Source organism: Psammomys obesus, unplaced genomic scaffold (assembly GCF_907164565.1).
Source record: "Psammomys obesus unplaced genomic scaffold, mPsaObe1.curated_primary_1811, whole genome shotgun sequence".
Taxonomy (NCBI): Eukaryota; Metazoa; Chordata; class Mammalia; order Rodentia; family Muridae; genus Psammomys; species Psammomys obesus.
Genome location: NW_026591598.1, coordinates 15,437,040 through 15,463,438, shown reverse-complemented (window position 1 = coordinate 15,463,438; position 26,399 = coordinate 15,437,040). Strand labels below are relative to the sequence as shown.

At 43.7% G+C, this 26,399-nt stretch overlaps 2 protein-coding genes across 2 annotated transcripts in view; one reads left to right on the top strand and one right to left on the bottom strand.

Annotated features, from left to right (window-relative positions):
• Positions 1-26,399, bottom strand: part of Usp48 (ubiquitin specific peptidase 48) — a 70,348-nt gene that overhangs the window by 30,523 nt on the left and 13,426 nt on the right. Inside the window, exons 3-16 of the mRNA XM_055611007.1 lie at positions 26,372-26,396; positions 25,273-25,429; positions 23,638-23,765; positions 22,624-22,748; positions 21,901-22,009; positions 19,837-19,970; positions 19,335-19,417; positions 14,912-15,091; positions 12,030-12,158; positions 11,386-11,535; positions 6,902-7,099; positions 5,535-5,649; positions 3,338-3,468; positions 666-737 (exon numbers count right to left, since the gene is read on the bottom strand). Coding sequence (XP_055466982.1) covers positions 666-737; positions 3,338-3,468; positions 5,535-5,649; positions 6,902-7,099; positions 11,386-11,535; positions 12,030-12,158; positions 14,912-15,091; positions 19,335-19,417; positions 19,837-19,970; positions 21,901-22,009; positions 22,624-22,748; positions 23,638-23,765; positions 25,273-25,429; positions 26,372-26,396 — 1,736 coding nt within the window. The remainder of the gene's footprint in view (positions 1-665; positions 738-3,337; positions 3,469-5,534; positions 5,650-6,901; positions 7,100-11,385; positions 11,536-12,029; positions 12,159-14,911; positions 15,092-19,334; positions 19,418-19,836; positions 19,971-21,900; positions 22,010-22,623; positions 22,749-23,637; positions 23,766-25,272; positions 25,430-26,371; positions 26,397-26,399) is intronic.
• Positions 17,035-17,722, top strand: LOC129679577 (male-enhanced antigen 1-like). Its single transcript, XM_055610822.1, is given in 2 exon segments — positions 17,035-17,332; positions 17,334-17,722. Coding segments are annotated over 2 exon segments (525 nt in total). The 5' UTR covers positions 17,035-17,050; the 3' UTR covers positions 17,577-17,722.

Sequence of the window (26,399 nt, the reverse complement as noted above, 5' to 3'; positions counted from 1 at the left end):
GTGTAAGCTTAGACTACAAAGACTAAGCCTTTTTCATAAATAAATGAGCAGAAAACTACACACCACCATTAATCTAAGTAAGAGATGGTTAATTCTTAGCCTCTGCCTTGTAGACAATGGCCCCTCTAACCACACATAGAAAACCAAAGCCACAAGGTTGACAAGATTTAAGTCCTCTGCCCTGAGTGTGGGGATACAAAATAGAGCAGAGATGGGTAGGTTACGTTCTACACCGAACTCAGGTTTGCTGAGCCCTTGTCCTCCATTCATGTTTTCACAACAGTGAAAACAGGTCTGATCCAGCAAGCATACTTAACTTCTACTTTGACTTCTGAACACAGATGGGGAAAAAAAAAAAAAAAGCTTCCTAACCAAAAACGGAAAAAAAAAAAAAAAAAAGCATTTGGATCACGGAGTGCCATTCTGAAAGCTAGCATAAGCTCTCAAATATTTAGTAAAGAATCCTCAGGAACATGTTCTGACACATACCTGAAATTCCAGCACTTGGGGAGGTACAAACACAAGACTTCTGAGTTGATCCCCAACCTGGACTACCTATCTTAAGAGCTAAGACAAACCTTTATGGTTACAACCTCAGGGAAAGCAGAGAAGAAAACATGACAAGCTGACACCAAACTGACAGGAGACTTCAGCTTCCAGCTTACCATGAGGACACAGAATGTCTTCATTAAAATTTAATTCCTCCTCCTCTTCTTTTTTTTCTTCCTTTGATTCATCTAATTAAAAGAAACAGACAATCAGATCTCTTGCTGTTGTAGTTCAAAGTTCAAAGCAGCACAACTTTAAGGAAAGAAAACTTGAAATAATTCTGAAAATGAGAGCCAACTGAGTCTTGGACAGCTGAGTACAGAAGGGATGTATTTCCTTTCCCTTAAAAGAAAGGGGGAAAGCTTGATGGCAGCTAATGATTTTGAAGAGTTACGCAATAAGCCTGCTGTGGTGGTGGCCTACACTGTGACCCTAGCACTGGGGACAATGAAGGAAAAGTATCAGGAGTTTAACAGGACAGTCTGGCCTCTGTGAAACACTGTATTTCAAACAAACAAACAAACAAATAAAAGGTGATGGTGGCAGCTAATAGCTTTAATCAGCATGGGGGTGGGGGTAGGGGTGGCACAGAGGGAGGTAGATCTGAGCTATGTTGAGAACAGCCTGGTCTAGACTAAGTTCTAGGACAGCCAGGACACAGAGAAACCTTGCCTCAAACAAAACAAAACAATAAAGTTTATCCAATAAAATGGCTTTTCTCAATCTGAAAACTTACATGTCCTATTAGCTCTAGTCAAGTATTACCATGTGTCGTTTGTCATTTTCATCACCGTTCTCTTACAGGGGTTGAACCTTACATGACACATGAAATACCTGTGATATAACATAGACTTCCTCCCCGTTCTTGCTTGTCTGTACGAGCCCTATATGTAGTTCTAGACATTGAAAACTGATCAAAAAAGAAATCTTGAACATTGAAAACTAGTTATTCAAGGGCTTTCCAGGTTAAGGAAGGAAACAGTTTTAACACAATCTAGACAGTGACTGCCGAGTGTGGAGGCATACACCTATGATCCCAGGACGTGGGAGGTAGAGGCAGGAAGACTCTAAGTTCAATGTCAGCGTGGGCTTTGTGGCTCCCCATCCCAAAGTGGGGGCAAGTAGAAAGCCATGTTAAGTACGACAGTTATGTAAGCTGTACTGTGGCGCACACTTGTAACTGCAGCAGCAGAGTAAGGCAAGAAGATGACAAGTTCTAGGCCAGCCTGTGCTAGACAACTGAGAGCCAACACCCTGCCTCAAAGAGGCAGGGGCTGGGACTAACACATAATAAAGCTTGGTGTGGTGGGACAAACCTGCAATCCCCGTACTAGGGAGGTGGAAGATGGAAGATCAGAAAGTAAAAGTCATCCTCAGCTACATAGTTTTGAGAGCAACTTGGGCTACATGAGACCTTAATCTGTTTGTTTTAAAGTGTAATGCTTAAGTGTAGAAAATACACTTGAAAACGGAAAAAACTAAATAAAAATAACTGAAAAAATAAGATAAACATACAAGTATGTGAAGGTCAGTATTTGAAAGCAAAGGCAATGGAACTGTGGGTTAATGCAAAGGTGGTGGTGTGCGTTCCCAGATCGTGTGAGGGCCCCGGTTCCAGGCCCCGGCCTATAAAATAACAAAATAAGGAGAAGGGGATGTAAGGGAGGCAATCCAGGTTTAAGTAAAGGCTCACAAGACACAGCACTACTGAGCACAACTAACCTCAAAACTAGTAATGGGTAGAATCTCAAGTCTCCATATGAGACCTAAAAGTCATTCTAAACGCCTTAATTTCCTTTGGTATCTGTCTACTGGCAGGTTTAAAATAACACGATTTCCTGTCTGAAAGCAGGGCTCAAAACAGAATAGACAGTAAGAAGCTGTCCAAATCTTGCCCTCCTTGAGGTAGGGTGCAGAGATCCCACAGAAAATGGCTACTCTCCTAAAGCCAAATTGTGAAACTTACCAGTCTGCAGAGCCTTTCTCCCTGGAGGCTGTGCAGAACTGACACAAACCCTGAACGTGACTAACGAGATAGCACTTGAGCCCAGAGCTCACCACTGTAAATAAAGAGGGTGCCTCAGGGCTCTGCTGAGTCTGAGTGGAATTTCAAAAGCTTGAACATCTATTATTTGCCCTTAGCTGTTTCTGAGACTTTGAGGCTTAATAAACATTTTTAACATACATGGGCATACATTTTTATTTTATCTTTTAAAGATTTCATTTACTTATTATTTACACAACATTCTGCCTGCATGTATGCCTGCAGGCCAGAAGGTGGCACCAGATCTTATTATAGATGGCTATGAGCCACCCAATGGTTGCTGGGAATTGAACTCAGGACCTTTGGAAGAACAGCCAGTGTTCTTCAACTCTGAGCCATCTCTCCAACCTGGGCATACATGATTATTAAGGCCATTTTACTGAAAATTAAGACTGAAGACTCAAGGGTGCCAACCTAATGTTTCCCACCTAGAACAGGAGTAAGCTGAGTCCAGCACAACTACTTCAGGCTTCTCTTCAGTTACCACAAATTGCTGGGGACATAAGGGAAAGGGGATCATAGTGCCACCTTGCTGTGGAGACCTCTAACTCCCCAGACAGACATGAATTCTCATGTTCAAGAAAAGGCTAGGGACACAAGTCTGCAGAGCAAAAGCAGCAAGCAGCTGAGGTGGTGGGAGGGACCCTGTGGACAGAGCGACAAACCCCTTCCTCCCCCCCCCCCCCCCACACACACAGCAAACACACTGCAAGGCCCTAACTCTGGAAGCATGGACACCATTACCTTTGCTGAAGGGACTCCCGTTCATCTTCCCGTTGCGTTGCTCAGTCTCACCATCTTGCTCATCTAGTTGTTCAAGAGCCAGCTGGCGCCAGCATCGCAAGGAAGACTTTCCCACCCAAAATCCGTCATTGCTGTGGAGGAGAGAATGTTAAGTCCTAGCAGGTGATTACCAGTGTTCCCAGTCTATCCCCTGAAGCCCACAACTAAAATGAATCACAAACACAACTGTTTTTTTTTTAAAATATTTATTTATTACTTATGCAATGTGTGTTAGCATGTACACCTGCACGCCAGAAGAGGAAACCAGATTTTATGTTTAGATGGTTGTGAGCCACCATGTGGTTGCTGGGAATTGAACTCAGGACCTTTGGGAGAGCAATCAGTGCTCTTATCCTCTGAGCCATCTCTCCAGCCCAACACAACTGTTTTTAATACAGTTCCTGATGTGAGCCATTTCACACCTCATTACTGAACTGCAGGTGTCTATTACTTTGTTTCCATCTCACATCTTGCCCTCTTTCTCATACTCAAGTTAAAATCCATGCCAATCATATCCAACCTTCTTCAACTGATCACCTCAGTACACACAGCTGTACCTTTACACTGGCACAAAGACAACTCGTGTATACACATCCTCATCGAGGTCACACATACACATATACATACACTCAGGCCACACAGGAGGCCTTGTGGAATGGCCCCGAAGGGAGCGAGGGGTCTGCTAGAGGGACATTAAAAGGAACAGACAACATGAGCACAGCAAATAGCTTCACTTAATGGCTCCTGGCTGAGCGGCAGGTGGTCTGGAGTGGAGTTCAAGACATACCTCCAAACACTGTTTCTTAAGGGCACCCCACTGAGTTCCGCTCTTCAATATCACTTCATCCCTGCTGAAGGAACACTGCCTTCCTTCACAGGCCTGCTGAAATGATTTTTCCACACAAGCTATAAGCCTGTACCTCTAAGTCTGAGTACTGACTCAAAGTCAGGCTGAGACCTTTCTTCTTCCACTCTAAAAATTGTGAAGACTGTGTCTAGCGCCACCCCCCCTTTTTTAAACAAAGTAAACACTGCAAAAATCCTTTTTTCTAAATTCTAGTTTAAGGGCGGGAAAGATGGCTCAATGGTTAAAAACACTGGTTGTTCCTTCAGAGGTCTCAAGTTTGATTGCCAGCACCCATACGATGGCTCTCAACTGTCTGTATACTAGTCTGTGGGTATCCAATGCCTATGTGGACAACAAGCATGCATGTGATGCACAGAAGAACATGCAGACAAAACACCTACACACATGAAGTAAATTAAAAAATTTAAGTTTAGCTTTAACACACTGTGTGTGCTGATGTTTGGGGGGGGGTGTACTATAGACACACGTGCACATGTGTGCTTGGTGGGACGGGGCTGAAGCCGAGGCATTCCTCTCTGTTTACTGAGGAAGGGGCTCTTCACCTGGAGCTCACTGGTTCCAGCTTGTCCAAGGAATCCCCTGTCCCTGCCTCCTAGAATTAGCCTAACTTTATACTGAGGCTCTGACCTCATCTTACACATTAGCAGAGCAAGCCCACTATCCACAAGGCTATATCCTCTGCCACAGAAAATATATTCTGTTTTTTGTTAAGAGTCCTGGGCTTGGGGGCTGGAGAGATGGCTAAGTGGTTAAGGAAACTGACTGCTCTTCCAGAGGACCCAAGTTCAAGTCCCAGCATCCACATGGCAGCTCACAACTGCTTATAACTCCCAAGATCTGACACTCTCACACAGACATACATGCAGGCAAAACACCAATGCACATAAAATAAAGGTTAAAAAAAAAAAAAAAAAAAGACCTGGGCTCAGTAGTAAAGCTAAAGCACTTGCTACCAAGTATGGCAGGTACCTGAGTTCAACCCCTAGGACCCACATAGTAGAAAGAGAGCCAGTGCCTGAAAGTTGGGTGTCCTTGTTCATGTCTGCACATGCTCCATGACATTGACACATATAAAATAAGCGAATGTAAAAAGAATTTAAAGGACATTCAAATCATGTAGCCCAGGCTGTCCTCCTGCCTCAGGCCCCTAGATGTGAGCCATGTTCTTACAAGCTTTTCCTGAGACCTGCTCTGCTATGCACCTTCCACTTTCTAACAGCCAACTCTTTTCTGTGAACGAGTAAGCAGCTGCCAGATTACTGCCTGGCAAAAGCACGCTATGTAACATACCCCTTCATTGTTGCTTTCAGCAAATTATTCACTGTTTTGTAATCTTCGTTCAGTTGGCTCTTCAGGCGCAGTACACGACAGCGTTCTACAACACAGTCTTTACACAGGGCTTTCACTGCAGGAAAGAAAGACACCAGAAATAAGTGACTCTGAGTGCAGGAGGGAGAGTCAACACATCTGAGCTCCATGCAGGTAATGGTCTCCTCATGGACACTACACTAGAGCAGATACTCTAGGAATCACAAGCAATTTAATTCTTTTTTGAGTTTAGAATTTCATTTATTATTACTGTGGGTATATAATGTGTGTGTGTGTGTGTGTGTCATGGTGCACATGTGTACACCCAGGGACCACATGGAGTCTGTTTTTTTCCATCGTGGGGGGGGGGGGGTGTCCCCAGGAATTGCTCAGGTCAACAGCCTTTGTGGCAAGTGATTTCACTTTCTGACCCATCTCACTGGTCCTGGAATGTTTTTTTCCAAAGAGCTTGCAGGAGCTGGAGAGATGACTCAGTGGTTAAGGGCATTTGTTCTTGAAAAGGACTCGAGCTCAATGCCCAAAACCCACATGGTGGCTCAAATCTGTTAAGTCCAGTTCCAGGGGATCTGATGCCCTCTTCTGACCTCCTTGGCACCAGGCACGCACATGGCATATAGACACACATGCAGCAAAAACATTCATAGAAGTAAGATCAGAAAAAATAGAGCTTTCCATTTTGAATGCAAAAACCTGTATATACAGAAAGGCCTAGAACATATAATTAAATGTTGGGCATAACCAAAAATAGCACTTAACGTCAGGAAAGTGAAACTGGAGGCCATGCAATTCCCTTAGCTTCACTGGAGATCCGGAAAGGAGCCACACTGCTAGCTGCTCATTAAAAAGAAAAGTGCGGGCATGTAGCATAGACACACATGCTGACCAAACACCCAGATACATTGAGCAAATAAATAAAAATTTTAAATATAAACAAATAGAACACTTTTTGAGACGCAGCAGCCAGAAGTAAACACACTGGCTATTCATCGTAATACACAACTCTGTACACCCAAGGGCCAATTAAGCATCCTTATAAACTAAGACTCTCCCAAACCTACAAAAGCAAGACCGGGATGGACCAAACAAAGGCTCAAGGCTTTTAAGAGTATTGTATAAGCTGGCAAGCTACAGTAGACTATTCCCTTTAAAGGCAAACTGTTTTGTCTGTACTCCATCAGCTGCCCAGCTTCACTTCTGCTCTACTTGGCAAATCCATTTTGCCAAGTGTATACCAACAGTTTGCTTCTATTTGTCACACAGCCCTGATCTCAACGATCACAGTGAAACTGCAGGCATTGCTCTTGTGCAGAGAAGAGACCCTGACTTACCAGTTAGTCTCGGACCTCCTCCATATCGACTGTAGAAGATGTCAGCCGCATATTCCGATATTCTCTTCATGATTGATATTTTATCTGGATGAAGCTTGTCATGGGAACACAGGCAAGCATGATTATCAATAGGTTTGGTGGGTGTTGATTCATCCAACCACTTCTGCAGCCATTCAAGAGAGACAAACTCATAGGGCTCTGAGAAATAAAGAAATGGAAAGAAACTATGTATTTTTACAGTTTTTGAACTAAGTGATACAAGCTATTATCCAAGACAGCGAAAACTTTGTCCAAAGTCAGCAGGATCGGAAGAACAGCTGGGAGGTGTCTGATGCGTGACTACAAATCCCAGTTGGCTATCGCTCTTATGAGCTCGACTTGTGCATGGAAAACACCTGCACAGAGCCCTGTGGGATCGGCGGGTATTATTAGCCACATTCTACAAGAGGCATCCAGAGAGACGTGCCTTGCTTGAGAGCACAGCAGAGCTTCCATGAGGACACCTGTGTGCTGGATGGAAAATTACCACCTCATCCCTTACTTTTCACAAGTATGTGATAAACATCTGAAAATTCAAATGAGTAGCTAGGATCAAGCTCTGAGATACAAATTAACCTTGTCAGCTACATCCACACTCACAAGCTCATTTCAACACTCAACTTCCCAGCATCCAAGACGAGGCTGGTGTTAAGGAAAAGTACTGATAATTCCCCCAAAGTCTTTGTTCATTTCATTGTTATTTATTTTAAGAAAATAACATGAGATAAGTTCTAGGATGCAGTACACTAGAACAAAATCAATAATTTTGAAATTCAAAAATTAATTAAAAACATCAGACATTTCAAAATTAATTTTAATTTGGGGAGAAGGAGTCCCAAAGTTCCCCAAAAGGCAAAATTAAAAGTAAAGGGACAGCTTTGATTACTTACAAAGATCTCCAGTGAGTCCCAGCATAAAACATAGGAGAAAACATACACAGGTTGAATTCATGTATATGTACCGTGTGCTACTTCTGGCGAGATCTGAGGGGCAAACACTTAAACACAAAGCTCGCTTTGACCAGTTTCACACGCCTCAGAGTCACACAACCAGAAATCTAACTCCCACTGAATTTTAGTGTAAAACATTTCAATGTTTTGATAAAAACAAAATTTGGAAGTGTCAGATCTGTTTTTGTGCTGAAACTGGACACCAAAGGGCCTCCTCTGATCAGCGCTAAGGTAGCTGCAGGGGGAGGTGGCAACTGGCAGTTGAGACCAAGGTTTAATCCGAGTTCTGCCTCAAGAAACTCAACATGAGCAAGTTCAGTCAGACTCTCTATGCTTCAGACCTTTAATTTGCAAAATGAAGGTAATAATACCTGCCTTCTACCTACCTCACAGAGATGGTGCTGAGTGTAAAAGATAAGATATGGGAAGCATTTTGAGCTTTTTGGAAGAAAAGAGATACAGAAAAGTTAATTATACATCCAAACAATATGTATCTATAAGAGGAGACCGTAAGACACAGAACAGGTAAAGTAAAATGGTGGTGGCATCCTACAAGATACCAGCAGAGCAAGGGCTAGCGATGTAGTTGAATGTTAGACTACTTGCCTAACATGAATGAAGCCCTAGGCAGAATCCCCAGCACCACCAATAACGTAATGAAAAAGCAAAATTGTAATACCTGCACGCCTGTAGTGAGGCACAACTCAGAGGCAGAGTGACTGCTTTGAACATGTGCTGCCCTCCTTCAATCCCCAGGACTAGGCCCACCCTGTGCCCCCCAAATCATGTCATAGCCAATTATATTAAAAAACGCTTCCCTTGTGCTGTTTTTCAGGTTTAGGATGGTTATCAAAAGAATGTGACCCAAACATATTTGAAGGAAATAAGTTTCCAAGAAGTTACTCCTTCCCCATACAAAATCTCAGAGTAAAAGTTTTGAATAATTTAAGTTTTTTAAGGTGGTGGGGGGGGGGGGGGTTGAAACAGGGTCCCATTTAAGGACTAATTATTCAGGTGTTCTGTTTTTCTAGCCCCCAGGAGGTGATGAATAGAGGACACCTTTTGTTGTTGAAGAAATACACCAAATGAATCTGGCTATTAAGATGCTGGGAGTGTTGACTCTCATCTGTAATCCCAGTACTCAGGGGTTGAGGCTGGAGGATTGCCATGTTTGAGACCATCAGGAGCTATATGGTTGAGTTCCATACCAGCTAGAGCTGGGATGAGACAGTGCTCCAAAAGACAAAAAAAAAAAAAAAAAAAAAAAAAAAAAATGTGACCAGTATAGGAGGGATCCTGGGATGACTAAAGAAGTACAACATGTTCTGGAACTCAAAGAAGGCAGGGGTCAGTCAGACTGTCCATCCTCTTATAGTTTATTTGCTCCTTTACCTTTGAAATGATTATGAATTAATATAAGATCCAAAGAGTAGGGGGAAAAACCCTACTTCTAACTTTACAGTTAAGAACAGCAAGAAAAAGCAGAGGTTGTGCCCACAATTCTGATCTAACATCCTACTCAGTATACCAACAAGTTTCCAGTTTTCGTTTTAGTGTGCTAGGATCCTGGGAAAGGAGGCATTAGCTGTGGTAATAGGTCTTTCAGGGTCTAGGACAAGGAAAGAGTCTTATGACCTAGACACAGTGGCAATGCTCCTATAATCCTAGCACCAAAAAGGCTGAGGCAGGAGGACTGCCGTGAATTTGAGGCCATCCTGAACTACAAAGACGATCTTGAAAACAGCAAAATATCATGTGACTTTAAAGTGAAGTATAAAAAAACCAACAACAACAGTGATTTTGAACACAACAAAGAGTCCTAAATAATTACAGCATGACCATTTATCTAGAATTCAAACAGCTTTGAGTGTACGTAACAGTATCCAAAAGGTTGGAATTTCTGGTGAGACTTGGATTTTTAGGGCATGCAGCCTTTCAAAAGAATGCTCTCCGAGTTGCAAACGGAGGCAATATAAAGCAATGGTTGCTTTAGAACATGGGGCTTCCACTATGCAAGGTTCCTGATAAGTCAAGGTAAAGAAGGCATCAGGACACCACTTGTGTTGAGTGTGGTTCATGACCTAGGACCTCTCTACATCCAAGCACAAGCTCCTCCCCCAAGAGCAGCACCCTCACTGCCTCACGCAGTGCTGTCTAGGGGCAGAAGTCCTTTTCGCTTGTGGGCACTAAAGAAACTGACTACAGTTGGGAGAACAGATTTCTAGGGCCACCTCCTCTGAACAGAGGCCATGAATTTGAGTGTTGTTAAGTTCGTCTCCTATCCAAGTAAAGGTCAATGATTCCTCTAGCCCCGAAACACAGTTCAAATAGGAAGTCAGAAAGAAGGACTGGATCAAACTGAACAGCATTTTAGAATGATTTTTTTTGCCCTTCTGGGTGCTGGTGTAGAAACCAGCCCCTGTCCATGTAAGAACACACTCTGTTCTTGAGCTGTACCACAGTCACTGAGAACATCCAGACTTCACACAGACCTTGCGATGTAAGTTATCTTTGATTTAAAATTACATCAGTAATGGGAAGTAAATACCAAAAGGCAAAACCAGAAGTACAATTATGCTTGAACACTTATTTTTCTTAAAGTTCAGACACACTATTCTTTTCCATATGCAGGAATGAGGCCGGGGGATTTATGTTGATGTGACAAACAATTCACAGCCACTGAAGGCATAAGTTAAATCTGAATAAACAAGGATACATGAAAAGATGAGCAGACTGTGTGGATAATTCTAAGCCAGGGGTGAGCTGGAAAGATTTCCTAGCTTAACATCTCCTACTAAACACTGTATACGGGTGCATCAGTTAGTACTTGTAGGGAATAAAATGTTTTTAAAAAACAGAAGGCTACAGCAATCCAATCAGATCTAGCTTTAGAAATATTTCATATCTCAAAGAAGAAAAAAAAACATTGAGATAAACTTGCTGTGTAGACCAGCCTGGCCTAAATCTCACAGAAATCCGCCAGCCTCTGCCCTCGAGGGCTGGGATTAAAAGCGTGCAGTGCAGCACCACATCTAACAGCAAAACTATCCTTTAAAAATTGATCACAGACATCACGTGTATGCATGGTAGCGGTATGAGGGTGTGCACAGGCAAAGGTCAGAGGACAGCACAGGAGTCACTTTTCTCCCACCAAGTGTGCTGGGAACACTCAAGGTTGTGAGGCTTGTCATCAAGCCCCGGAACTGCTGAGCCCACAGTAAGAAAGTCTCTACAGGGCAGGAGTGCAGAGTGCCGACCTAGGATTGCATTCATTAACAGCCTCCCACTTTGAAAAGGATGTGACGAGGAAAACTACATGGGATGCTCATGTGTAGTTACTACCAATTAGTATAGTGAGTTTAGAATGTGTGGGCGGGCCTCTAAGAGGACAAAATGGGTTTTTCATGTACACTGCAGCACTGAACGACACAAACAGCACAGCACACAACCCCAAGCAATCGACGGCAGTAGTGTGTCCTGGAACATCTCACAGACCAGCTCCAGCAGGCAACCTTTGGTACAGCTCCTTCACCTCCTCGTGCTTCGCTCGGCCCTTGTCCACGCTCTGCTTGCGCATCTCAGCCATTTCAACACACCATTCCTCAAACTTGGAATTATCCCGATCTACCAGCTCTTGAAGAAAGGCTGCACAGAGAAACAGAAACCAGCCTTATGCTCACTTCCAGAGACAGAGACTACACTGACGTGTACATTGTCATCCTGTGATGTGTGGACACAGTAAGGAAAACCTACCGCAGTTTGGCTTTGGCTAGACCTCCAGGCTAAAGACAGGAGGGACTGCAGGAGCAATGGCCAGGCGATCCCTGCGCACACTGCCCAGACACATCAGGTAGCCCTACACTGCAGCATGTGGGACCCACCAAGGGCACCTTTAGTTCCACAAGTTTAACAAAATAAAAACCAAATGTCAATCTATGCTATTAAAAACTCCTTCTGCCTTTCTCTGGGGTTGGGTGATAGAACAGTACAAAGGCATAGTCATTCCAAAAGCTCAGTAACTGGTAAGTGACCAGCACTTACAGACCTGTCACAGTGAGCAACATGGTGGTGGTCATTAATTAACCCAAGAGTACAGAATTCCAAGACATTCCCAGAAGCAATCCAGGACAAGTGCTTACCTGGGACTTGAACCGTTGTGTGGTTCTTTTCCTGGGTTTGTAGTCTATAAACCAACATGTATGCATTTCGAGAGCAGTGAGTTCCTTTACCACACTTGGGTTTACGGGTCTGAGATTTAGAAGGTTCTGCTGGGAAAAATAAACAAATAAATAAAAGACAACTTCACTAGATAGTCTGTACTTTAGGGGTCTGGTGTGGAAGGAAAATACATAAAAAATGACTTATATGACTCAGTAAATAAAGAGCCTGCTGCACAAACATGAGCTGACTCCATCCCCAGAAACCACATTTAAAAAGCTAGGCATGGTGGCACATACCTGCAATCTCAATGTTCAGGCAGTGCAGATGGGCAGATCCCTGGGGATCTCTGACCCTAAACAAGCTCCCAAGTTATTTAGAAACCCTAGATTGACCCGGAATTTCTGCGTGTGAGTGCATGAGCAGACACACGCACACCCGATTCCTAAGAGCTGGAGCGCTGGCGCAGCAGCTGAGAGCCCTGACTGCTCTTGCAGAGGACCAGAGTTTTCGGTTCCCAGTTCCAAGTGTCAGTTCCCAACCACATGTAATTGTACTTCTGGCCTCCGCGGGCACTGGGAGCATGTGGTGCAGTTATAGACAGGCAAAGGACTCTCACACACACTTCAAAAAAAACTTTTTAAATGTCTAAAATAGCCTGGCAGTGGTGGCGAACGCCTGTAATTCCAATACTCAAGGAGGCAGAGGTAGGTGGACCAGTGTGAGTTCGAGGCCTTCCTGGTGTACAAAGTGAGTCCAGGACAGCCAAGGCTACACAGAGAAACTCTGTCTCGAAAAGCAAAAAGAATAAATAAAGAGATAAGCTCTAAAACATTAATGTAGCAGGTCCTTAGATGGTTTACACTATTCTTTACATGTGCGCATGCATGAGCAAAGGCACACTAAAAAATTATCACATACCCGCTCCAGCTTTTTCTTTTGAGACGTCTCACTACGTATACCTGTTGGCAAGCTTTGAACTTCCTAAGTAAACCAGGCTGGCCTTGATCTCAGAGTGCTAAATCAAAGGTGTGTACCACCTTGCCTAACCCTAAATGTCAGTCTTCAATTATAAAAACTAATCCAAAACTGGGTGACTCCTTCACTCAGGGAGTCTGAGGCATGAAGATCTTAACAAGTCTAGGGACTCAACAGTGAACCTCAGGACAATCTAAGCTTTAGGAGGCCCTATCTTGATACACCATCCCACCCACGGAGTAAAAGCAGACAAAAGAAAAATACAAATATGTGCATAGTTATAATATCAGAACGTGGAGGAGGTAAGTATTGGCACAAGTTTAAGGCCAGCCTCGGTCACATAATAAAACTGTCTCAAAAAATCCAAATGAGAAAGTTATTAAAATACCAGAATACTGCTAAGCATAAAAATTCTCTTAAGTTCTTTTAAAGTTGAGGACTACCTACACATAAAATGGACAGCAGACCCTAAGAACTCTTTTTAAATACTTAGTTTTCAATTGTGTGTGTGGACATGGGAACATGAGTACAGGTGCCTGCAGAGGCCTAGGAAGGTGTCAGCCCACCTAGGGCTGAGTCACAGGTGTCGTGAGCCCCTAGATGTGGGTGCTAAGAACCAAACTCTTAGCCTCTTGGAGAGCAACAAGTATTCTTACCAGCTAAGCCAGGCAGCTCTGTAACAAAGACTTTAAATCTTACAATTCTATTGCTACAATGTAGACAGCTGCAATAAACTTCAGTAAGAAACTCCCAAAATGAAACCACAATTATTTACAATCTAAGGTTTATTTTAAGAAAAGCACAATAAGCCCAGCAGGTGCCCAAGCTTTTAATCCCAGCACTCAGGGAGGCAGAGGCAGGCAAACCTCTGAGTTCCAGGCCAGCCTGGTCTACAAAGGGAATCCAGGCCAGCCAAGGCTACAGGGAAATCCTAACTCGAAAAACCAATAAAACACACACAAACAAAATAAAGTTAACGCCCCCCCCCACCCCCACACACACAAGAACTACAGTGAAAATTAGGAAGCCAAATGTCAGCACAGTAAAACTGGAACTCAAGCCCAGCTTGACCTAAATCGCACATCTCAGACCTCTTTGGAACACTTATTCCCCGGGGGCTGTGGAAGTTTGGCATGGAGGGCTGACGGCTGGTGAAATACTGGCACTAGGACTGGTCCTCACTCCTAGTGCACTCTGCTGCATGGCTCATCTTGGCTGGGTACCACAACATAACTCCTGGCCCTAAAAGCCAATTCACACCTTCTCTGCCAGGAAGGACCAAACTGCCCTGAAACCATGAGCTTTGGCTCTTCACAGCTTTCCCCACTCCAGCTTTGTATGTCAGACATTGCAAAGCTGACAAGAAACAGGCACAGTCTATAAATGGAATGGGATTTAAACATCCAAAGCCAATCAGGCCCAAGTGCCAGTGTTCCTCCTTCATTGGACACCTTGGCAACTGCCTGGCAGTGTGTGTGTGTGTGTGTGTGTGTGTGTGTGTGTGTGTGTGCGCGCGCGCGCGCACGCAGTGCAGTCAAGTCGCTTCAGAACAAGGAACCAAAAGTTCCAAAAGGAACCTTGAAGCAAGAAGTACTAACAAAAGATGCCTAGTTGTTTTAAATATCCTCAATCATTCTTAACAATCTTGGGCCATGACAATACCAAACACTGCCAGTAAGTACATTTATATTTTAAGCCAGGCATGGTGGCACATACTTTCAATCCATCACTCAGGAGGCAGAGGCAGGCAAATCTCTTTGAGTTCGAGGACAGCCTGGTCTCTACATAGTGAGTTCTAGGACAGACAGGGCTATAAATTGAGACCCTGTCTCAAAAACAACAAAATTTGTATTTTAAAAGGGCACTCACAACTTAAAGGTTTTACCTAGATCTTCCTCAATCCCTAGTTGTAATTTCTTCCCCTCCATCTTCTCTATGTCCTCATCGTTGAACTTATACCATTCTCCAGATTGAGGGTCTTTCACATGGGCAATGTAGTGGCCAGAATAAGCACTCACTCCTCTGTGGATGAGGACTGCGCTGAGCTCATACACGAAGGACCCACCTACAAAGAGAAAAAGGCATAAGAAAAACTTTCTACCTTAGCATACCTTACAGCTTGAACATAACTGACATCACTTATGCATTTGGCAGAATACAAAATGTGACACCTAAGAGCTGGGCACAGTGGCCACACCTCTTAGACCTAGCATCCCAGAGACTGAGCTAAGAGGGCACAGCTAAACTACTCAAATGAGCAAAGAGGGACCTGAGGTAAAAAGATGTTTACAAAGTATCTTAATAGGTGCCTTAAAAAACAGTCCTGGCAACTGAACAGAGCTTTCACAAGTTGGAGGACAGTGTGGGCTGTTTAGTCGATTCTAGGCAAGGCTGGAACACAGGCAAGACATGTCTCAAAACAACCAACTTTGTTTTTTGAGACACGTTCTCCCTATGTAGTCTTGTCCTGACCTGGAACTCAGCTATTTAGAACTCAAATTCCCAGAGATCCACCTGCCTCTGCTTCTTGAGTGCTGGAAGAATAGGTGTGCTCCACCATGCACTACTCAATAAAACCTTACAACATTTGGGAAAAGCAACTGGGTGTGGTAATTTGTATCTTTAATCCCAAAACTGGAAAAGCAAAGGCAGGAGGATCTCTGTAAATTCCAAGCTAGCCTGATCTACATATATATGTGTAGACAAAACACTCAAACACACAGAATAAAAGTAAAATTTAAAACAAAAATCAGAACAAACCCTTTAAAAAAAGAGGATGGTTCCAGCACCCAAAGGGAGGCTCATGACTATCCATAACTGGATCTAATGCCCTCCCCCTCTTCTGATCTTAGCAGGCACAAGGAAGGTTCACATATACAGAGAAAACATTCATACACAGTAAAAAATAAATAAAAAAAAATAAGCCTAAACAAAGTCTTAAAGGAAAAAACTACTTACAATGACTAAGCATGATCACCACAATATATGGCACCACTTCCATACCTATAGATACTTCAACTGGTGACAACTGGAAACGTTCAGAAACAAACCAAAAGCCTCCACAACATTCAACTTTGATTATTTCATTGTTGCAACATTCTTAACTTTATCAATCAATAAACAACAAACATGCAGGACCCTGTCTTAGACTAGAGGAAGATAGCAGTTAACCAAAGAACAAAATCCCACAACCTGTGTAACTTAGTGAGAAGACTAATAGGTGAACCAAAACTCAGGGTTAAGATAAAAATACCGGGGAAGGATACAATTATTTCTGAATTGGGCCACGGAGAATACCGGGGCTCCTGAGGTAGGAGGGAAGGCAGGAAAACAGAACGAGATGAACGCTTTTGGGCCAGCTAGTCTCAAAGTATACCAAGGCAGCAGACATCAACAAGGCGTTAAACAACTGACACCCCACGACACTCACGTACACAGTATTCTTATGTCTTTATTAAATGTACTGATCAACTGGCAAGAACTAAGAACTGAACAGTAAAGCAGAAAGCTAATCAGGGCAAGGCCTGTACGGGATTTCTTTCTGGTACCAATGGTACGCGAACACTCCTACTCTTCAATTTTCCTAAGATACATGGAACTGTCAACTTGGGTCAACCATATCATGCAAAAAATCTCCAATTTTGTCCCTGCTTCCCTGGCAGATAAGCTCCCCAGTTCATCTCTACTTGTACATGTTCAATATTTTTAGGCTCTACAAGTGAGTAAGATCTTAAAGGATTTGACTTTTTATACCAGGCTTATTTATTTCACTTTCAATTCTGGGCATCCATTTTTATCCTTGTCAAAAATGGCAGAATTTCTTTGGAGCTGTAAAGTATTTCATTCTGTAAATATGCCATGTTTTCTTTTAAACTAGAGCTCTTAAGTTTACTAAGTAACGGAAATGAACTTTCCTGCCACAACAAATAGTTATGGAAAATTATTAGCTATGGTGATTTGAATGAAAGTGGACCCCATGGGCTCAGACATTTAAATGTTCGGGCTCTGAGAGGCCCCTGCCTGGATGGCAGCAGTGGTTCTAGGGGGAGACACCATGGGCCTGGAGTGTATCTTCCCCAATCAAACTGAGGACTTAGGGCCACATCAGGATCCTACAGAAGGAACTGGGGATTGGAGCAGTGAAGAACCCGAGGAAGAGCAGGAGGAAACGGGAGCAGGACCAACAGGGTACTCGTACCAGCCCCTCAACCAAGATCCTGAACAAGAAGAGGTGGAACTTGCCCCAGTGGGTGAAGGAGAAGATGGAGCTGCTGACATCCAAGATCGGATTCAGGCCCTGGGGCTTCCATTTGCCAGACCCACCAATAGAGAGCGAGGATGAAGATGAGGAGGGAGCTGCAGCATTGAGCAGCCACAGCTCTATCCCCATGGACCCAGAACATGTAGAGCTGGTGAAAAGGATGATGGCTGGAGTAAGCTTGCCTGCACCAGGGGTTCCTGCCTGGGCTCGGGAGATATCGGATGCTCAGTGGGAAGATGTGGTCCAGAAAGCCCTCCAAGCCCGGCAGGCATCCCCTGCCTGGAAGTGACCACACAGAGAGAACTGCCTTATCCCCCTATATTCCAAGCCAGGACCAGCACAGGACTAACAACTCTGGTTCTAACATCCATCTCCAGATGTCCCTTTTCACATCAAGGCAAATCAGACCTCTCAGAGACCTACTTTATTCATTTCTGTACATATGGGGACATTGGCAAGAGCCCAAACCCATGTATCACTCTGTGGAGAATAAAGCACCCTATGTACACAGCCAAAAAAGAAAAAAGAGACACACTTACAAAAGAATCAGACTGCAATCAGCTCAACAGTGGTGGCCAAGACTGCGGAAGGACAGCCACCTTGCAGTGAGCATAAGCAGCTGTCTACACTGAGAAGGAGTGTCACAAGGACAAAGTCTGCTTTCAGAAGATGACATACATGAACAGAGAAGAAAATCTGCCAAAAATAAAAAATAAAACAATTCTATGCCAAAGAATTTTATACACAATAACTCAATAAAAAAGTATGATTTCCAGGGCAGGACAGTTCTCGTCACATAAGCGTAAGCACCTTGCTCTGATGACAAGCACCCACCCACTTTCAAAAAAGCAAGGCATGAGGTAAGGAGCACGTGAAGGTGCTCACCAACAAGCTTGTCGACCTGGATTTAATCCCTGGGCCCCAAGGGAAGAAAAAAAAACAACTCGAAGGTGTTCCTTGACCTAACATGCACCCTGGCACGTATAAATGCGCACACACACACACACACACACAAAATAAGTATTTTCTTTATAGCAAGGTATGGGTGGCATGCCAGTGCTATATAGATGGAGGCTTACCTAGCCTAACTCACAAGGTCCAAGCCCAGTAGGAACATGTTACCTACCCCCACATGAAGAAAGAAGAGAAAGGGAGAGAGCTCTTGAAGTTGGCTATTGGCCTCCACATGCATGCACACTCGTGTACCCACAGGACAGACATGAATGCATACTCACAGATACACATACACTAAATAAAATTATTCCAGAGGCGGACTTCCTAGCACATGCCAGCCGGCCCCCCTCCACAGCACAGCAGGGCTAGTTACACGTTATCTTTGCCTGACAACCTCCCAGCAGGCAAAAAGAATAAACCCAACTATCAAGTCAAGGGAAAGGGAATTTGTAGCAATGTTTAATGGCAAAACAAACAACAAATGGGGGGGGGGGGGGGTTTGAAAAGATGAGAGGGACATTCAGCACCCAGTGAGCGGAGTTTGCTAGAATGATTCCTCTTCTTTTGGGTGGTTCAAGCAGATGAACTTCCATGTGTTTGCAGAACCACACATTTTCTATTTTGAACTTTTATCAATGTCTTATATATTTTGCAATCAAAAGGAAAGAAGAATCTGATGAGACATGTAAAATTTCAGTGTGATTACTTTTTTTTTAAATGTTCATTGGTGTTTTGTCTTTTTTAAATGTTCATTGGTGTTTTGTCTGCATGTCTGTCTGTGTAAGGGTGCCAAACCCCAGGAACAGACACTAGTAATTTGCCATGTGGGTGCTGGGAATTGAACCTAGGTCTCCTCTGAAGAGTAGCCAGTGCTTTTAACCCTAGAAGTCTCTCTAGCCTCCTAAGTGCGCTTACTCTTACAGAAAGTAACATCTTATCACCTCGTCAAAAAGCTGCTACTCAGATAATGCAACTGAGATCTGAGGAACACTGCAGCTGTGCACAGCTGTGCACTACTGTGCACGCAGAGAGCAGGCCGAAGGTGCAGGCTCCTCTCAAGCTAACGACAGTCACAGCTTGGGAAAAGTAGTACCTTTGTGCTCCACATAAGGCTCCATGTCCAGACTCTCCGAGAAGCCGATGTAGGCGTTGAGCTTCTTCTTGTGTCCAGTTTGCCTGCCATAAAGGGACAGCCAATCACCAGCAGGAACGTGTGCACACACCCATGGAGCTGGAGCCCACCCAGTCGGCTGGCACACGGGCAAAGGCTCAGGTCCTCTGCAAAGCTGACACCTAACAGAGCTCGTGTGCAGAACCCCCTTATTTTAATTATGAGATGAAAGATACATTTCCACGGAGAGGAAAATTTTATCTGAAATACACAATCATATAGGTAATTCACATCCTTACAGTTTTTAATGAAAAAGCTAAGAAATTAATAGGAGGTACAAACAGATCCTCTTTACACCTCCAGCTCCCATCCACATACAACTGACCTCTTGAAGATTTTATTGTACCATCATGAAAGAACAAAAGGCTCCATGTTGAGTCACTGTACCTTTGTCTTCTCTGCCATCTACTTGGCACAGACTTACCTGTCAAACACAAAACGCATCAGCTGCAAGTTCAGAGTGCAAGGGAGGCTTAGAAGTCGAATCTTCCTTGTAGCATTCTGTTTGCTTTGACAGTTTTCACAGAAGTATCGATTGTCTCCTTCTAATTTTTCTTCCTGATTAGGAATAAAACAGACTAGTTAGGAAGGATGTGAAGCAAGCATTGAAAGCTCTGCTGTAAGCACAGCTTTTATAATTAGTAGCTTCTATCCAAATGAGGATGCCATATTCTTCCATTTTTCTCCTCCTCTTCTCTCCCTCTCTCAGGGGCCCTCTGCAGTTTCTCTGGCCAGCTGCTTCTTCTCCCTAATCACTTCATAGGTCAGGGCTAGACTGGCCCTACCTTCCCCCTCATTTCTCCCCTTCAAGACATGTTTAACACCAACCTTTGTGTACGTATGTGCTATGTGGTGCTGACATTCACCATGCTGAACAAGCTCTCTACTACAAAGCTGTGCATCAGGCCAAGCTCTTTTTTCAAGGTCTTATGCAACACAAAAAATAGTCTCTACCTAAGGTAGCTGAAGCTGGCTTTGAATTCCTGACTTTCTACCTCCAGTATTCAGCTCTATCCTCATCTCTAAAAAAATACTTCCAACCCTGCCCTTCTCAGTCTTCTTCCATCATAGCAATAACAACTGATTGTGCCACAAACCTTAAAAACCCTTGACTTTCACCTTCATACTCAGCAAGTGCATAAGTTTGACTGACTACTCTGAACATACAAAAGCCAGCTAGCTAACCAGTGCTGCTCAGCACTTCAGCTACCCCATGGTCCTGGCAGCCAGCATCTGCATTCTGTTCTGCCCAAGCTCCACCCTTCAGCCCCTTCAAGACCGCACCTGCAGTCATCCTTTTGAACACCGCATGGTCCCATGATCACAGCTGTGACAGTCTTCGAGCCTCTCCGCTGGGACCATCTCTACCCAGCTACTCGGTTTCTGTCACTCTTCCCTTGCTCAAGCACTATGCCACACACACCTTCCTGTTCTTAAACCACAGGCCCGGTCCCACCTCAACTCTGCCCTTGTTGTTTCAGATCCCTTCTGCTTTCTTGTACAGCTCACAGGTACTGCAATTGTTTCACTTCAAACTGCAGCCAGCCCCCGCCTCACTGTTCCTCTCCACAGCACACAGTGTAAATTCTACTCTAATTTAGTTAACGAGCCTCTGGTAGCCATGCAACAGCACAATAACCTCCACTAAGCTGATTTTGCCTGTTTTGGCCAATACTGTTAGCCCAACACTGCCACTGTGATTAATGCTACAAAGTAAAGACTCAGTATGTCTTCAGCTGGACAAACTCAGTGTGATTAATGACACGGAGATGCTAATGTGTACAAGAGTGATGAACACACGATGCTTCTAAAGACTGGAAGTTGTGTACTCCAAGCCCATCAATCACCGTCCGCCTGGTCAGACTTGATAACCAAAGGCTTCCTTCCTCACGGCAGTTTCCCCTTCGAAGGAAAGGGAGCCACCTCTATCTACCTCTGCAGAACTCAAAACACACATAAAGCAGAAACACAGAGGGAGAGGCTATATTTCAACTTAACACATTCTATTTTTTATATGAGAAGAGAAATTAGCTTTATGGTAACAAAGTTAAGATTTCTTTAAATACTATGCTACTTGTAATATGTAATATTTCTTTAAATACTATGCTACACATGTACCTTTACACACTTACTGAAATTAAGTTAAGATGCAGACTGCTTTGGTAGAGGTTCCTTTACAAGAACAGCTTATTTCTTATTTAGAAAAGTCTCCAGCTGGGCACGGTGGTGTACACCTGTAATCCCTGCACTGTGGGAGGCAGATCGCTGTGAGTATGAGGCTAGCCTGGTTTACAAAGTTAGCCCAGGACAGCCAGGGCCACACAGAAAAACCCTGTCTCAAAAACAAACAAAAAAATAAAAATAACCCTCCCTCCCCGGAAAAAAAAAAAAAAGTCTCCAATAATAGATGTACCTATGAGTCAAAATGCTACCCAAAATAGCATGGAACCACTCCGAGCAGAAGCTGTGTATACTGATATACAAGTACCTTCAGGAATTCGGAGATGCAGTCTGTTAACTGCTTGTGGCCTTGAATGTTTAACTCCAGTTCATAGAACTTCGATAAAAGCTTAGACTCTCGGCCACACTGGTTGCAACTGCAATGAGAAAACAAACAACAATAAAATTGAAATCAGAGTGAGAAAGAAGGGCAACCCAGTGTCACGGCAGCACATCTCATATCTGATATCCTGCATATCAAGATATTACACCATGACTCATATCAGTAGCAAAATTTGTTATGAAGTAGCAGCAAAATAACTTTATGGTTGGGGACAACCACGACGTGAAGAACTGTTGAAGGGTTGCAGCATTAGGAAGGGTGAGAGCCAGCGCACTAAAGAGAGGAGGGGTGTGTTTATAACCTTATTTTGTTACAGAAAGTAACATATAAACTACAGGTAAAAGAAGACAACACCTGACTAGGGAATCAGTCAGTCACTTAAGGACTAGAACATCCCCAAGAACTGTTGGCCCTGATTTGGTTTGCCAGTTCCAACCTTACATTTCAGCCATACAGTACAGTCGTCAAAGACTTCAGCCAGACAGTTCCCAACACTTGGAAGCACTCAACTGCAATTGGCAAGTAGCTGCTTTCATGTTCCCATGGAAATGTTCTGCTATAAATACTTCAGGTCCCACGATAATCCACCACACTGGTAACCTGGCACTGAACTGAAAGGTAAGGCCAAGGGAGCTGCAATAGACTCACACAGTCACATAGGCATACTCCCCACAGAACTGCTGCTGCACGATGTTCCGAACATCTGGATTCTTCTGTTTAGACAAAGTGTCTTCCAACAGTGACATAAAGAGCTTGGAAAACTCTTGTGCATCCTACAGTTTAAAATAATAGAAAAAGAAAGTTATAGCTTGCTTACCGACTTCTAATGCAAATGCTACTCAGAAACTACCTGTATTTTCAACTTAGCATTTTACCACAAACACTACAGCTATAGTCAATGAGTCTCACAAGTCAGTTTGAAGAAATAGCTGACAGGCTGGAGAAATGGATGAGCAGTTAAGAGCACTGGCTGCTCAGCAGTAGGCCCAGCTTCAGTTCTCAGCACCGACATGGTGACTCACAACTATCTCTAACTCCCCTCACAAAATATCTGATACCTTTTAGCCTCCTCAGGCATGAGGCACGAACAGACAGTGCACAGCTATACATACAGGCAAAACACCCAGACAGTAAAATAAATAAAAAACAAAACAGAATTTTTAAAAAGGGAGAAAATACAAAACACAGGCAGAGAGATGGCTCAGCAGTTAAACTCTCTCTGCTCCTCTAGAGGACCTCTCAGCTCACAACACCCACATCAGAAGCTCACAACCACCTGTAATTCCAGTTCCAAAGGCTGCAACACCCTCTTTTGGCCTCCATGAGCACCTAAGCACACAGAGTATATATACACACATGAAAAATGGCAAGCATAATAGGAACATATTGGTCAGTAAATGAAGAAGATTGTCTTACAGCTAGATTATCAGTATATAGGTCTGGTTGTCCTGGAACTCTCTATGTAAATCAGGTTGGCCTCAAACTCAGAGATCTGCGTGCTTCCCAAGTACTTGCATCAAAGGTGTTTGCCACCACAGGCAGCCACAATTTACATTTTAACAAGGCCCTGTTTCATCTTCCCTAGAAAGGCTCTAAGGAACACATGAGCACCTCTGAAGATGAGAAGAGGGGGTAGGAGGAGAGCACGGAAGTTGTGCTTACCTGCTGTTGCCCAGTATCCAAGCCCAAGGCTTTAACAAATCCTGAAGGATCAATGTATCGCCTGTTACTGTTTTGCAACAAAGCAAACAAGTACTGTAGATGCTCACAAATTGTCTGAGGCTCATAATCTATTGGAAAAAAAAAAGTTTCAAGTTTCACTTGAAGTTTACCTACTTCCAGCTAAGCATAGTGGTACATGCCCATAATCTCTGCACTTTTGGACAGGACAAGATCATCAAATTTCAGGAGCATCTTTGTCAGCCTACATGAACGTAGATGCTGACTTTTTAAATTAAAAAGGGGGTGAGGGGCAGGTGTGGTGATGCTCACATTTAATCCCAGCACTTGAGGCAGATGCACCACTGAGGCCTTAAGTCTGAGGCCAGACTGTTCAACATTCTGAGTTCCCAGGCAGCCAGGGCCATGTAGAAAGACCATGTTTCAGCTCCCAACCAAGCCCCAAAACAGTAGAGACAGGTTGAGATGGGCCTGGAGAGGTAGCTCAGGAATTAAAAGTACTGGCTGATCTTCCAGAGGACCTGGATTCAATCCCCAGGCTCCACGTAGAAGTTAACGATCGTAACTCCAGTTCCAGAGAGTCCAATGCCATTTACCAGTATCAAGCACACACATGGTGTACAAACATACATGTTAGCAAAACACTCATACTCATAAAATACAGTAAAATTTAGAATGCTTTATTTGTACTTCATGTGTATGACTGTTTTAGCTCTACGTATGCATATACACTGTATGACTGCTGGCACCTAAGAGATCCAGAAGAGGGCACTGGACCCCTGGGAACTGGAGTTACAAATGATTGTGAGCTGCTGTGTAGATACTGGAAATCTGAATCCAGGTCCTTTACAGAAATAGAAAGCAAGCAGCTGAGCCAGCACCTTTCCAACTAAAGAACAAGTAAGTTTTTCTGAGGGGGTGGGTGGGGGTATTTCTTTCATTTATTGATTTGCTGGTTAATAGGCGATGTCTTCTGTATATCAGGCTGACCTCAAACTTCTTATATACTTGAAGATGACCTGGAAATTTCACTAGAGAAAAACCTTATAAATAAATGAATAAATAAGTAAATAAATAAAAAACAGCCAGAGAGATAGCTCAGCAGTTGAGAGCACTGGCAGCAATTCTAAAGGACTCAGATTCCAGAACATGGCAGCACAGCTGTCTGTAAGTTCAGTTCCAGAGATCTGATGCCCTCACACCAATACACATAAACCGAAACAAAAGCCAGTGATGCACGCCTTTAATCCCAGCATTTAGAAGGCAGAGGCAGTGAACGGAGTTCTAAGCCAGCCTATTCTACAAGAAATTCCTGGACAATGAGGGTTACACAGAGAAAATCTGTACTGAAAAAATTAAATTAAAAACTATTAAAAAAATTAAAATGGCCAGGCATGGTGGCGCAGTCCTGCTATCCCAGCACTCTAGGAGTCAAAGGCAGGCGGATCACCGTTTGAGGACAGCCAGGGCTACACAAAGAAACCCCATCTCGGGGGTGGGAGGGGGAGATGATGTTTACAGCATCACAGTTGGCATGGGACCAGCATTCACATTTCCCCTTCAGAGGAAATGGCAAAACCCTCAGCAGGTAGCACCTGCTCCCCCATCCCTACAGACCTTTTCCTCCGTGAACACCATCTCCCATCTTGTAGTCAGCACAGGTGCTTGGGCATAAGTATAGTGCCTGCCGAAGCTCCAAGTTGAGGAACCACACCTGGAGAAAGGTGTTGACATAACAGGTGGCTCCCAGGTTAGTCAGGCCCACAAAGGAATTCTACAGAAACGCAAAAGTTACGGTAGCAACATTAGCCTCCATGAAACTGAAGTTTTATAAAGGTCATTATTCTTAAATTTATGGACTAAAGATTTTTAAATCACCAGCTTGGCATGACCACCTGAACCCCCTCTTGGCTGCAGGTGGGGCAGACCTTTCATGAAGGCCTTTTACTATGGTGGCCGACCATAGTAGAAAAGACTCTAGATAGCAACAGTGCTCAGATGTTCCTAAAAAACATGTAGTCTGATGCTTTTTATTATGCTTCTAAATGCCAACACTTAGAAGAATGACAAAAATGAGAGTTCTACAAGAGACAAGAGAGGAAGGAGAGCCCTCCTATTTCAGGGATCTACAACCTAAAACAAGGATCCCTTCAACTTGAGAAAATACGTATGTACGTACATATTACATAAGAATACATACTACCTTAGAGAGCAAACGGACACCATCGTGGCAACTTGCCATTGAATCAGCACCACTCCTTTTCATTCTCAGCTCTAAACACTCTAAACACTCATTCTCAGCGCTAAACACCTGCTCTCATTACAGCAAGCCCAGATGGCCTAAGGGCTTGCATACAGGCGCAAGTGGGGGCTGGAGATATAGCTCAGTGTAGAGCTTGTCCAGCATGTACATGACCCTGGGTCTAATCACTAGCCCAAATAAGTAGTTTTACATAATTATAATGCCGTTAGTGTGGCTTATTTAGACTTTTTGAAATTAAAAAGCAAGAGTTCAAAAGCACATGGCCAGTCTCCAGTCCTCTGGCACCTACACAGGTTCCCAAGATCGATACGTTTATGGTAATTTATTTCTTTTTTGCTTCTTTTTCAGAGCTGGAGGGGTGAGATGCAGGGTCTCTCCCATCACTGTGGTCCATGTCCACTATAACAGGTCTCTGAGGATCACAAAACAAGCCCTCCCAACCGTGACACTCACCTTCTTCCTCCTCTCACAGTTGGGATCA